Below are 12434 nucleotides of genomic sequence, written 5' to 3' on the forward strand. Positions count from 1 at the left end.
GACCATGTCAGGGAATATGGAGCACTCCTAGGGTGATGGGGCAAACTCTCTGAAAAGGGGGGTCCTGGGACAAGGCTTGGGTAGTCCCATGGTCCGCAGATATATTCTGAAGGTCATGGAGAAATTCAGCTGCTTAAATCAGCCTTTTTATGTTTACGTGTGTTCGGTGGCTTAAGGAGAGGAATAATACGCATTCAGACTTGAGGCTCTTTATCTTCACATTGCACTGTCTGCAGGCCTCCAAAGCCAGCGCTGCCTTTTCTGTGTAATGCACAAGGCCAATTTCTCACTGTGACAATCTGCTCCTGGCACTTGCAATAATAGAAACTAGCTGTGCTTAATGTATTCATCTCTGGTATTTCCTATACCGTAAAGAAGAAAACCAACCCAAAATTGCACCTACATTTGCTGTAACTCGATCAAGAGCTGACAGATCATTTCTGGAACATGTCTGTGCTGGGATCCTGACTGCTCTGCCAAATTTTATGCCTTTATCTTGCAGTGCTGCTCCTTCCCTCTTCCCTGTCTGTGCTGCTTTGCCTCACCCAGAAGAGGCTTCTGCTTTTCCAGCCTTTCGCCCAGATCCCGACTTCCTACCATCTTGGCAGAGCAGCACAGGTCTGATTTTTCCTCCTTGCCAGAATGCAGGCTGTAGGGATGGGTCTGTCATAGAAGTAGCCAAGCTGATTCCCTTTTAAACCAGATAGAGGGGAAACCGGTTTTGGATCACGGAGGATGAGCTCTCTGGATGCATTTATTCTAATTAAAGCAGCCCTCGTGCTTAGTTTTTGGAAAACACTTTGAGCCATGACAAGAGGTGGCAATTGCCTTTAAGCAAACGTGGGCATTTTCCCAGCAGTTCTAGGGTTAAGGAAATTGCAGAGGAGTGACATGGTGACTGTGTTCCCTATTTCTGTGTGTTGCCAGTAGCGAGAAGGGGGAAACTTTGATTTCTAATCCGCTTTGGAGGAGGCTCTGTATCAGGGCTGCACAGAAACATCCAGTCAAGCAGCTCCTTTATCATAAAGGGGATTTTAATTAAAACTGTTCTCGCATCATGAGCGGAATGAGCGTCAGTGCCAGCCAGCCCTGTACTGGGCATTTATCTCCTTCAAACCACATTACCAGTAATTGCTGCATTAAATCAAAGTCGAGGGAGATTACAGGTCTGAATTGGGCAGGCGGCCGGTGCCAGTGCAGGGAGCTCCGTGCTGCCGAGCCGCTGATATGGGAACCCCCTCTACCCCCCAGTTGGGGGTGAAGAGTCGGAGGGCTGCTGGATCCCAAGAAGCCCTTCTCATTACAGGGCGGGAGTTTTTGTCATAACCTAGGAGGAGTGGCAGGCGGTACGCTTGGAGCATTTTAAGCTGCTGGTGTTTTTCTATTAACTTCCTTTTAAAACAAACAAACCCAATAACAAAACAAACCCTGTGGCATTGCCATCCCACCCCTGTCTCCTGTTTGGATCCACCGCAGACATTCCCTTTTGTTCATCTTCTACGGCTTATTCCAGCCCTGAAACTACAGAATAAATCGCCTCTTCTCTTGGTATGTCCCTTTCTCTCTACCTTCCTTGCCACAGCTCTGCTATGAAGCTGCTAACTTGGTCCCTCTCTGCCCTGACATGGGAGAGCTTCTCCCCTTCTTCACTTCTCCCCCCACTGAGGAATTGTATCTTCCTTGACCTGTGGTTCCTTTGCCAACTATGGCTCATTAGTTCATTTAATTATTTTTCTGGGTTTTTAAGCATTCTGTTGTCTGTAGCTGTAGAGCAGCTGTTTCCCTTCTTCTTGTCCCTATACTTTGACCTTGGTGGCTCCAGAAAACATCTGATCATTCTAGCGTTGCTCTTGCTTCCACTCTCCAGACCTCTGGCAGGGCAAGAATTGAGGAATGGCCGTGCCCACGTGAGGTTTTAGGCATGTGGACTGGCTGAGGTAATTAGATCTATGTGGGCAATCAGTGAACTATCAAAATGTGACAGCTGGATTTCTAGGGGCTGTTATTAGATCTGTCTCATAATTGTAAAGAAGGTAAGTCAGGAACAGAATGTGCAGAAAGCGTGGTTTTGGTTTTTTTTTAATGTGGCCGTCATTTTCTTTGTTTTCATCTTGATGGCGGTTACGTATTTTTCCCTTCTGTTGCAGACAATCTGGGGCAGTTGGGTGGCAGTGACAGTTTTTCTTTATTTTGCCCAGAGACACCTTTGGCAATCTGCCGTTCTGAAGTTTGCTTCCTGCAGGGTTTGCGCATCTACTGCATTCCTCTGCTGCAGAAAAGGGTCTCATCCCCAGTACCGTACTGAAGACCCCGTAATGTATGTGAAAGAGGGTGCTGTAGCTCAACCTGTCTGCTAAGGCAGTTCAGTCGCAGACTGTAGAGCTGTATTAGATTTTCAAGATTCACACAAGTTTCTCAGAAGCTATCTAATTCAGAGCGGTTGCAGGAGGTGTGCCTGCTGTGCCCCATCAGAGCTTGAAGTTGCAGCTTTTGCTTCATTACAATGTGAGCTTGAGATGCAGCTTAAGTATTGCCCTACTTTAACTCTGGCCTATGCATGAATCTCTAGCCTGAGATAAGTGGTTCTTTTAAATTCATGCTAAGAGACCCGTAAAGCCATAGAGGCTGAAGTTCGAGTGCTGCTGATATCCAAGCCGATAATGCAAGGGGGTTGCAGTTAATTTTTGCGTTGGTAGTCCTGTTATCATGAAGTGAGATTACCCCCACTGCAGAGTTACTGGAGAGATGTGCAAGGTACATGAGCCAAGTCTTTGGTAGAGATTTCTTGATAGCGACAGAAAACAGAGATAAGGGTTTTCATGGGAACGAGCTAACTATCTTTATGGCTTCCTGGTTTTGGGACAGAGGAAGCAGACAGCGGCAAATTGGGGTGAATGAACGTGCATGAATTTTTTTGTTGAGGTCACAGAAAGCTGCTGAGAAGAGCAGGTATCTTGTTTGTGCAGGTGGTGCAATGGGAAAAAGCCCTTGGTGGTTGTTGTCCAGGGGTTTCAGCTGCTGTGACTTGTTTTAGAACTTGCTGGGAGTTGACGCTAGCCCGCAGGAAAGGGCTTTGGACTGAGCCGTGTCAGGCTTTCTTCTGTCCTCTTGGCTCCTGGGGAGAAGTGTGGGTAGCAGTTAGCTTACCTGCCCACAGCAGACCTCTGTGCCCACGTCTTGGGGCTCTGTGTGAGAATAAAAGGACTTGCAGAATTTTGATCACTCCTGCTTTCTCAGAAATAGATAGGTTTCAGAAAAACCCCAACCAGACAAAATCTAGGTGTTTGCTGCCTTTTACTATTTTTGTCTTAATCTGAGGCAGAATGTGATGTGAAGACTACTTCGTGCCTAAGAGCTGGCATAACTTCAGCATACCTCTTCTGTTCACCGCAGCCTTCTACTTCTCCACTAAAACCACTGGAGGAGGGACACAGCAATAACTAGCACCTCTGCCCCAACAAGAGTAGTCCCTGGGGTCACTCCCTACATTAAAGCATGACTTGCTGCTGTCACCATTCATTTAGCGTGTCTGACTTTCCTCTTTCAGGGTAAACTGCGTCGTTCTTGCCAAACCTCGACTTTGCGTGCTATTTCTGGATCCTTTCTGTGCACTCAGCAAATGCACCGAACTCTTAACTGCAGCACTTCTGGTATTTTGCTCTTGAATCTCTTCAGAGCTGCCTGAGTTTGGGATTTTTTAAAATTTTTTTTTCAAATGGGAATGGGGAAAAACAGGATTCCTTATCTGAAGCTTAGCAGGTGAGCAAGATTTTGAACTGAGGCCTACAGAAAAGAATGGACAGATGCAATTCTTCTATCATGAAATTGTCTTTGTGGATTTACGCTGAAGGTGTCATATTCTGTATACTGCCACGCTGGAACTGTTTCCAAAGGATTTGCTGAGATTTTTTTTGGTGACCTGCTGTTGTGGCAGCTCAGGGTCCTGTCTGCATGATGTTCTTCAGTTCCTCAGTTCCTGCCGGTAATGCGGTCTCAGACCCGGCTATCTCATGTAGATTGTGCTGCCTGTTTATTTCTCTTTTACTTCCTTTAAATTAAAAGTTTAGTTTAATATTTTTGACATGTTTTGTTTCTTGCTTGCATGGCTATAGTGTGTGGGCAGCTGCTCTGCTATTCTGGCTGAACCAAGTTGGACAGGGAATGCCTTTGCTCCTGTGTCAGAAGAGCAAAATGCTGCCCGAGAAAACCTTTCCCCCAAATTCTGCTTTTGATTGTGTAGCTGGGAAGCCATACCGCTCTAAGGTAGGGATAAATTTAAGTCGATACTAGCATAATTTATTGTGTGGACACTATTTAACTTGGAACAAGTACCTTTTTCTATTTTAGTTTGTCACATGGAAGCAATTTGATAAGCCAGGAGGCGAGGTAGGGAGGAAAATCCATACCAAAACCATCTCCGTTAGGGAGCGAGCACTCAGCTTAGATGAGTAAGACATGGTCACATACTGCAGTTCTCTGTGATAGCTGATCATGTGCTCCCTTCACCCCAGGCAAAGGCGAGGTAAAACGTGTTAGCTCAAACCCTCGGCGAAAGTGGTTTATCCCGTGAGCGTTTGCTGGGATAGACTGGGAATGCGTGTGGCGTCACCGACGGCCCTGCGGCTGCCACGCGGCAACTTGCTGGTGGGGCTGAGATAACGGTGTAACTATACTTACGCTACGGGGGAAATCGCCATTGCGGTCCAGCCCTAATTTGTGATTCATTCAATTAAAAATACTTGGTGAGAGTATCTCTGGTACTACCATCTGGTGACTTTTAATAATATTTATTCTTAGGAAGATATTTCTTTAATTAAGGAATTAACCGTAATTTTTCTAGGCTTAGCATAGATCTGGAGAAATGCTCAGGCTTAAGCTGCTTCTACTCTTCGTAGAAGAGTCAGGTCTTTCTTTTTTGTCCCCTTAAGGATCAGCTAATTGAACTGCTGCTGCTTGTTAAGTGGAAAAACTAAGTGGGAGTATGAGAGACAAAACGGACAAATCTTTTCTCTGACTGAGGTTCTGGAGCTAGCTGATAGATCTAGCAGGAAAGGCTAGCTGCCTCCACGCTATTCTTTTTGTTTCCTCTTTCTCCAGTGTCCTCAAAGGAATATAGAAAGGCAGCGTGGCTGTCGTGTAATGTCTAAACTACCAAGAGAAAACTCCTTCTTTTCTTTGATGTTGAAATTCTGCATCTGGACACCTTTTTGTTTTTCATGTAACAGGCAAAAAGCATTTTGATGGACATGTAGCATTACCAAGATCAGTGCATACACAAGTGGTCCCAAAAGAAAGCTGTGCTACGATCGCCGCCTTTGCCAAATGGCTTAGCCCAAAAGTACACTTACTTTCTTCCTGAAGTAGTGCCAAGCACTTAGAGTTCTCCTTGAAAGGAGGCCCAGGCCAAACACACGGATATTTTTTTTTTTTTCTGGAAAATCTGTGTATACTTTCTTTTCCCCCTTTATACTGTGCCTCTGGTAATAACTAAGGTGATGGAGCCTGTCTGGTTTTAGAAGCTCCTTTTGGACTTGTTGCATGTTATACTCAGGTGTGCTGGAGTTTTCTCAGGATGGTGTAATTAAAACCTGTTTTGTAATGTGTGTAAAGCGATGGTTTGGGGTAGAAATGAAAGTTGAAGTTGTCTTCTCTGTGGTGCTGGTATATCTAGACTGCTGCCAGCTTTATTTTGCAACTTAATCACTAATATATTTTTGTGAGTTATTGTTCTGTTAAAGCTGCCTTTCTGGGAGCCAGCTCGTTAGCTAGCATCGTGCGTAAAACCTCGGTTCTGGGAGTACAGTCTTCTGACAGAGGATTTTTCAAACTTCAGATGAGTGTTCATTGTTGCCTTACATTTTTCCTTTGTAATAATTTCAGAGACAGACTTTGGGCAATCTGAGTTTTGCCTGAATTGACTCCAGCTCCTTGTCTGGCAGCTGAAGTTGTGTGGCCAGGATCTGTACTTCCAACTTCAGGAAGACTCTGCCTGCACAGATCTGACTTAAGGATCAAGAGTCTTTACTCTCCTGCAATTTCACCAAGAGTCTTTGTCTCTCTTGACAGCTATGACTCTGTAGATCAGGTACTCGGAGAGCTTAGTTTCTGGTTGAGGAAGATCCAGACTTGTGGTTTCGTGAGTTCTGTTTTGGTCTGTAGGTTTCTGGAGTTTGCGAATGCTGCTGTTCTACTGGATGGCTGTAAGAAAGCTCAACGAAACAAGAAAAAGCCAGTTGTCTGGCAAACAAAGGTCTTGCAATATTCTGCTTTAGCAGACTGACATGGTATCCTTGCTCTGCCTCCATTTTCCAAGTCCTTCCTAAAGCAGAGTTTGTTGAGGCTTTGAAACTAGTGGTACTTAAGAAATAATTATTTTTAATTCTGACCTGTCCTTTTATGCTGTGTATTTGTAATTGTGTTTTAAAGCTGTGCTAGTTTTCCAGTCTAGACAAACCATTAATATTTAATAGCTATGCGTAGATGATGCAGTGAAGAGCTGAGGGCGGTAACAGGATGCAGGTATCTTACGCCCATCATTTAGAATGTGCACAGCGCCTAGCTGTTAAGCCATTTTAGATCAGTTTTAGGACTACAGAGCTTGGGTGGGGAGTGTTCAGAGTGGTAGAGGCAGATGCAAACAAGCTCCATCACTCGTAAGTAAATTGCCTTGCAAATAGAGAATGTGTCGCAGAAGAAGATTGAAAAGGGAGATCTCCAGCACTTCAAGGGGAAAGGACATGACCAGGAGCTATTTCAGAGCTTCCATTGTATTAAATATTGTCTTTGGTATTTTTCTCTCTTAAATTTTCTTGAAATCATGATTTTTTTTTCTGTGAAACCTGAATGTGTAATGACTGAGGTTCCATTGTCTGCTTGAGGTATTTCCTTGGCAGAAGCAGTGAGTGTGATGGGGCTATCTTCTCTGCTACACGTAACTTAGTATTTACTGCTTTGTTTAGCTTTGGGCTTCTTAGGCCTTTTGCCAGAGGGATTTTAGTTTCCTTGGATTCAAAGTGTATTTTTGGTAATTTCATTTGTGCTAATGTGTTTTAGGAACATTAATCCTAATGAACATGAGGTATCAGTAGCACTAACTAATCAGACCGGATTCAGGCAAGCAGTGGCTCCTATGGCTTTACTAACACATTGAAATTCTTTCCTGTGATGTCCTTATTACGCTAATCCAACACGCTCTCGTTTGCTTCTGCTCCTACTCCACATCCCCCAGAACTGCTGGTTCCATTTCTGCTTAATGCATCTCATTCCTGATCTTCAGCATTTGCATGCTTAACATGTTTTACTCGCAAAGAACGCGCTGGCTTGGTTATTTGCTCTCCTGCATAGCTGATCCACCACCAGATCTTCTTGCTCTTGAGATCAGGACACCTATGTAAAACTGCCAGGTTTCTGAAATGTGAGGAAAAAGAATTTGTGCAGTCACCTATTTGTCATCATCTTTGCTTCTGCTTGCCGTTTTGGAATACTGAGCTTTCCTGTGCATGCTCTGCCTACATTTATATCCTCCCCACTTGAATCTCTAATGATTTCAGGGTCAAAATAACAACTAGACCATATGTAATTTTTCTAGTTGTTGGTTATATTAAAACTGGGAAGAAAAAAACCCCATGCAGCTTTTTGAAAAATGTTATACCTATTCAAACCAAACAAGCAATAGAGCCCAGAAAATGTAGCCCTATAGAGGACTGATGACTTTCCAGTATAAATTCTCACCTGGAGTCAGTGAAAGCCACCTTTGTGCTCAGGACATGGGACTTGCTTTGGTGCAAAATGAGAATCTCTTGCAGCTCTAAAGATGTAATCTTGGTACCGTGTGCTGTTTGTCTAACACCGGTACAAGCTGGCTGAGCCGCTTGATCTATTTAGCTGCTATGGAAATCAGTACATACCCAGCCAGAAAATGCATCCTTGCTTGCTGGCATGTTTCCTACATTTACATCAGTCTTTAAAAAGCAGAGACATATTGTAAGCTGCTCATCAGATCCCTGATGACCCAGTTTAGCAGATGTAGTGATTGGCTAATTGTTAAAGATGCCATTTTTGGTGGGTGAGAGGAAGAGCATCAGCCAGGCTTCTAGCGATGAAGAGTTAGAATCAGCGGAGGTAAGAGCTCTTTAGTGGGAGTAACTAGATAAGGCTTGGATTAATTTGTCTGGAGAACAGAGACTTATACTAAAGATTTTATAAATTCAGTTTATAAAATGAAACTGTTGGTGTAATTTCCTTAGTAAAGATCGATGTGGTGTAATCACTGTGCAGCATGGAAATATCTCAGGCTCCATGCTATATTGCTGTGTCCCCACAGTACCATGGTTTTTAGTAATTTAAAAAAAAAAAAATACATGGAAGATGTCTGGAACTACCATGGCTGCACTTCAAGCATAGGGAGACTATGGCTAGTTTATGTTCTTATAGCTGTAATTGTAATTGTGACTTAGCATGCTTGCTATAAGCAGTCTGAAGAAAGCAGGGAAGGCAAAGCCCAGGGCTGTGGTCTTGCATTTTCCAAAAATGCTCCTCAGTCTGCAGACATCAAAGAGAGCAGTGCATGTGAAGCAAAATACTGGGTTTTGAGAATGTTGGGAAAAACGTGCGTAATCTCCATGCCTTGCTTAGTACACAGAAAGAGGAAAATTAGGTAAATGTTGCTACAGTAGCATGTAAAACAGTATCTCTAGGCAAAGCGATGGGTAGGTAGGAGATGGAAAACAATAACATTCAATGTTATAAAAAGAATAATAAAATTCAGCAGTAACTAGATGGGTGATACTCTTAGTTGAGGGAGCTGGGAGCTGTATGCACAAACATATCAGGGTTTTTTTCAGGCTTCTGGCATTAGAAATAACAAGTAGAGGAACCAGAGCTACTGGTGCAGAACATGAAACTGGATATTATAGGGATAATATCAATCTGCAAGAATAGTAATCATGGCTTTAACATGCATTCAAGATTATGTGTGGTTCAGATAGGGTAGATGTAAAAGGTGATAGGCTGTATTGTATGCACTGGACTGTGAAGAAGAAAGAAGAGTAATACTGATAACGCAGGATCTGTTTCTGGTCAAAATTGCTGTGGGGAAGAATGGTAAAAGAGGTCCCAGAGGGAGTACTGTGAGTCTGCTGTAATCCCTCATAGGATTGGATTCAGATACAAACGTGAGGCTCTGAAATGATGTTATTCCCAGTACCATTAGAGAGATAAATATTAGTATGAGAAACTTTAATTTCTCAGATATAGCTTGGAGGACAAATGCTGCTAATTATAATAGGGTCAAAAAATATCGTCACTGTAGCATCATCACCTGTTGTTGAGACGGCGAGTGAATTATTGGTGCTATGACTATTACAGGAAAACAAGCTGTTCAGAAGCCTCCATGTCCCCACCTTTGGATGGGGTGATCATGATGCAAGCTTTGATACATGAAGCAAAATATTTAGTGAAGCCAGGGAACCGGATTGAAAACTCAGACTTGAATGTAGAAGTGTGTGGTTTGGGTTTGGGTTTTATTTGTTGTTGGGGTTTTTTTGTTAGAGGTGCTTTGGATACAAATTCTTGATGATATAAGTAAACGGGGAAAAAAACTTGTAAGAAGAAACTTCAGCCTAACTGGAGGCATAATCACCTTATAAAGGCTGTTGGGTGCAAGAAAATAATTCAGAAAAGAGAATTTATCAGCAGAGATTGCTGTGCCTTTAAAGTCAGTAGGGCTAAAATGAGAACTGCCAAAAATCAGGCTGAGTTAAACCTTGCAAATGTTGTTAAGGAAATCAGTGACAGTTTCTCAAAATACAGTTAGAGAGAAGGGAAGATGAGGGGCAGCTTAGTGTTGGGGATGGGGTAGTTAATGAGGATGCTCTTGTTGTGATTGCAGAATTGAACAAATCTTTTTTTTGTTGTTGCTGTTGAAGGTAGAGTTGATCATGGGAGCAAGGGCAGGATGGGTAACGGGCATGAATCTACCGTAGAAGCAACCACGTTGGACATTTCAAAGACGTGCAGGCTGGGCTGGGGAGCAGGGTTGCCTGGGGAAGGGTGATGCCTATTCCTGAAAGTGAAAGAACCGGTTCATGAAGTTGCAGATCTGATACAAGTTCTAATCTATCAAATCAGGAGTGCTATCATATGTTTGGAGAATAGGAAGCATAATAGCCCTATTGGTGGTGGGGGATGATCTGAGTAAATAGACCTGTTAGTCCAACCTCAGCTGTATGCTGACACAAAAATATTAATTAAAGGCTTGTACACAAATGAAAAATGCGAAAAAAGGCAACACAAATCCATCAAAATAGGGTTGTGCCATATCAGCCTGTCTGTTTTTAAGATAACCAATTTTCTTAACTTGATAACATGCATTTTTCTTAATGGGGTGGCATGTCTTACTGTAGACAGGTCCTACAGCATCTGATGTGGTGCTACAGAGGAAATTACTAATGAGGCTAGAAAAGATGCAGTTTAGTGCTGGAATTGTGAAACGGATTAGGAGCTAACAATGTTGTTCTGAGTAATGTCTTAAAAAAAATAATTATGAGCACAGGCTAGATCAGGTGCAAGAAAGGGCTGCTAGAGATTGGGGAATAGCAAGCCTGTCGTGGCAAAAGACTGGAACGGCTGCTTGTTTAGATGGTTAGAGAGGGGATACATGAGGAAGGTTAATCGTAAGGGAAAGAGAAAAAATACAGTTAAACCAGAGGACAGTACTGGCACAAGAACAATGAATAAACAAAAATTGCTCAGGAATAACATTAAGCTGGAGATGAACACAGACCCCAGCTGCTGGGAGTGCTGTTCTAGAGCAGCCCTTTGGCTGGGGAAGCGTAGCTGCAAAACCCAGTTCTAAGATGTAGCGTGATAAATTTTATGAAAAGATTCGATGATGTTGTATGATAGCAGTTGATCTGATTGTGTGTGTCAGGAGGTCTTTTCCAGTCTTAATATTTCTGTAATTTTAAAATTATTCATATGTGTAAGCGTTTGCAGGAACAAGGCTATGATTTTATAACAGTTACCTAACTTGTGTTACTGGAAACACATGTGCATAGCAGGTTATATGGTAATGTAGTTGGGCCTTTATCTCAAAATAAAATTATGGAGTGCAGTGCCATCTTATATTTGTCTAATATTTGTTGCAAGTCAGTGTGCAGCAGTAAACCAGCCATTATGGCCAGCCTTGCAGAAAATTCAGTGGTTTATTACTGGTCAATAAAGTCCTGCTGTATCCATCTTGGCATATACAAGTTTAAAACTAGTTTTTGTAATTTAATTTTCTGTGGGGCACAGGAGGTGCAATGCTTTGTTACCGAAGTGTCACCCAAGTATCTTAATGCTGGTTAAGGCAGAGTATTTAAATCTGCATCAAAAGCTTTAAAGCATGGCTGTTCTATCTGGATCTGTAGTTAAAACAACAGAGGAGCTTAGGTGGTGCTCCCTGCTCCCCCTCCTTGTTTTGTTTTGCCCATCTGATGGTTATTTATAGATAGTAAAGATATCTGCACTAGGATTTGGAAACATTTTATTCCCCTGAGGCCTGGTTGGAAATGACAAGAATTGGATTGTGAAATAAATGTAAGGTTTTTAACTTAGTTAGGGATTTGGTTTTAAAACCTGGGGCAGTAATATGGAATAGCAAAAAACAGGCTGTGGAGAAGACTTTGGGTTTTTATAAATTAATGCCTTTTCATAAAAAGATGTTATTGGAGATACTAAATTGCCCGAGTGCATAGTAACGAGCTATGCATAAGAATGAAGGGCAGGCGCCTATTGAATGTGTAGTTACAGAAAGAAGAAAAAAAAAAAAAAAAAGTATTGGTCGTTCAGAGGAAACCAGATACTGTGTCCGAGAGCGGGGCTTGCAGGGGGAGTGCTGAGAGGTGGCCGAACAGCCCTCCGAAGGTGAGAAGGAGGCATAATGTGAGCTTCAGAAAGTTAGTCTGAGTCTGGGGTGAAATAAACTGGCCAAAGGCAGAATGAGCTGAAAGTTCATTGTGGGAGCCTCATCCTTTTTCCCCAGCGAAGAGATCTAGAAGCATAGCTGCTTTCCCATTTATGGGCAATTAATTTCTCTCTCTGTGCAAATCTTCACAGAGAAACAATGGCTATAGAAACTTTTTTTTTTTTTTTTTTTAGATGTAGAAAATGTCATGCTTTATACTCCCCAAATTGGCCATGCTCCTTTTGTAAGGAAGAAGCGGCCCCGTGGCCTTAGGAAAGATGATGAGAGTGGGCGGCAGCTGCTGTAACCACTCACCCAGCTCCTCGCTGTCCTTCTCCGAGGCGTCTCGGAAAGAAAGGGCAATGGGAGCAGAGGACGAGCCAAGAGCTGCCCGGTCAGGCTGGGTGGGTCGGAGGGTTGCGGATTAGGCACCCCTTACCTAAATTACAAAGTGCTGCACCTGCAAATTGTGCTAGATAATGATCCA

The 12434-nt window shown here is 42.9% G+C and overlaps 1 protein-coding gene across 18 annotated transcripts in view; it reads left to right on the top strand.

Annotated features, from left to right (window-relative positions):
* The window catches only part of RBFOX2 (RNA binding fox-1 homolog 2), a 177346-nt gene that overhangs the window by 68675 nt on the left and 96237 nt on the right, over window positions 1-12434 (top strand). Inside the window, exon 1 of one of the 18 annotated variants that reach the window (XM_069807344.1) lies at window positions 8035-8121. The exons of the other annotated variants lie outside the window; for them this stretch is intronic. Within the exon in view, the coding sequence (XP_069663445.1) occupies window positions 8050-8121 (72 nt within the window). The 5' untranslated portion in view covers window positions 8035-8049. Of the gene's footprint in view, window positions 1-8034; window positions 8122-12434 lie in introns of those variants that run through there. 18 annotated transcript variants of the gene reach the window in all.

The sequence above is a fragment of the Haliaeetus albicilla genome, chromosome 19 (genome assembly GCF_947461875.1).
Source record: "Haliaeetus albicilla chromosome 19, bHalAlb1.1, whole genome shotgun sequence".
In the NCBI taxonomy this organism is placed as follows: Eukaryota; Metazoa; Chordata; class Aves; order Accipitriformes; family Accipitridae; genus Haliaeetus; species Haliaeetus albicilla.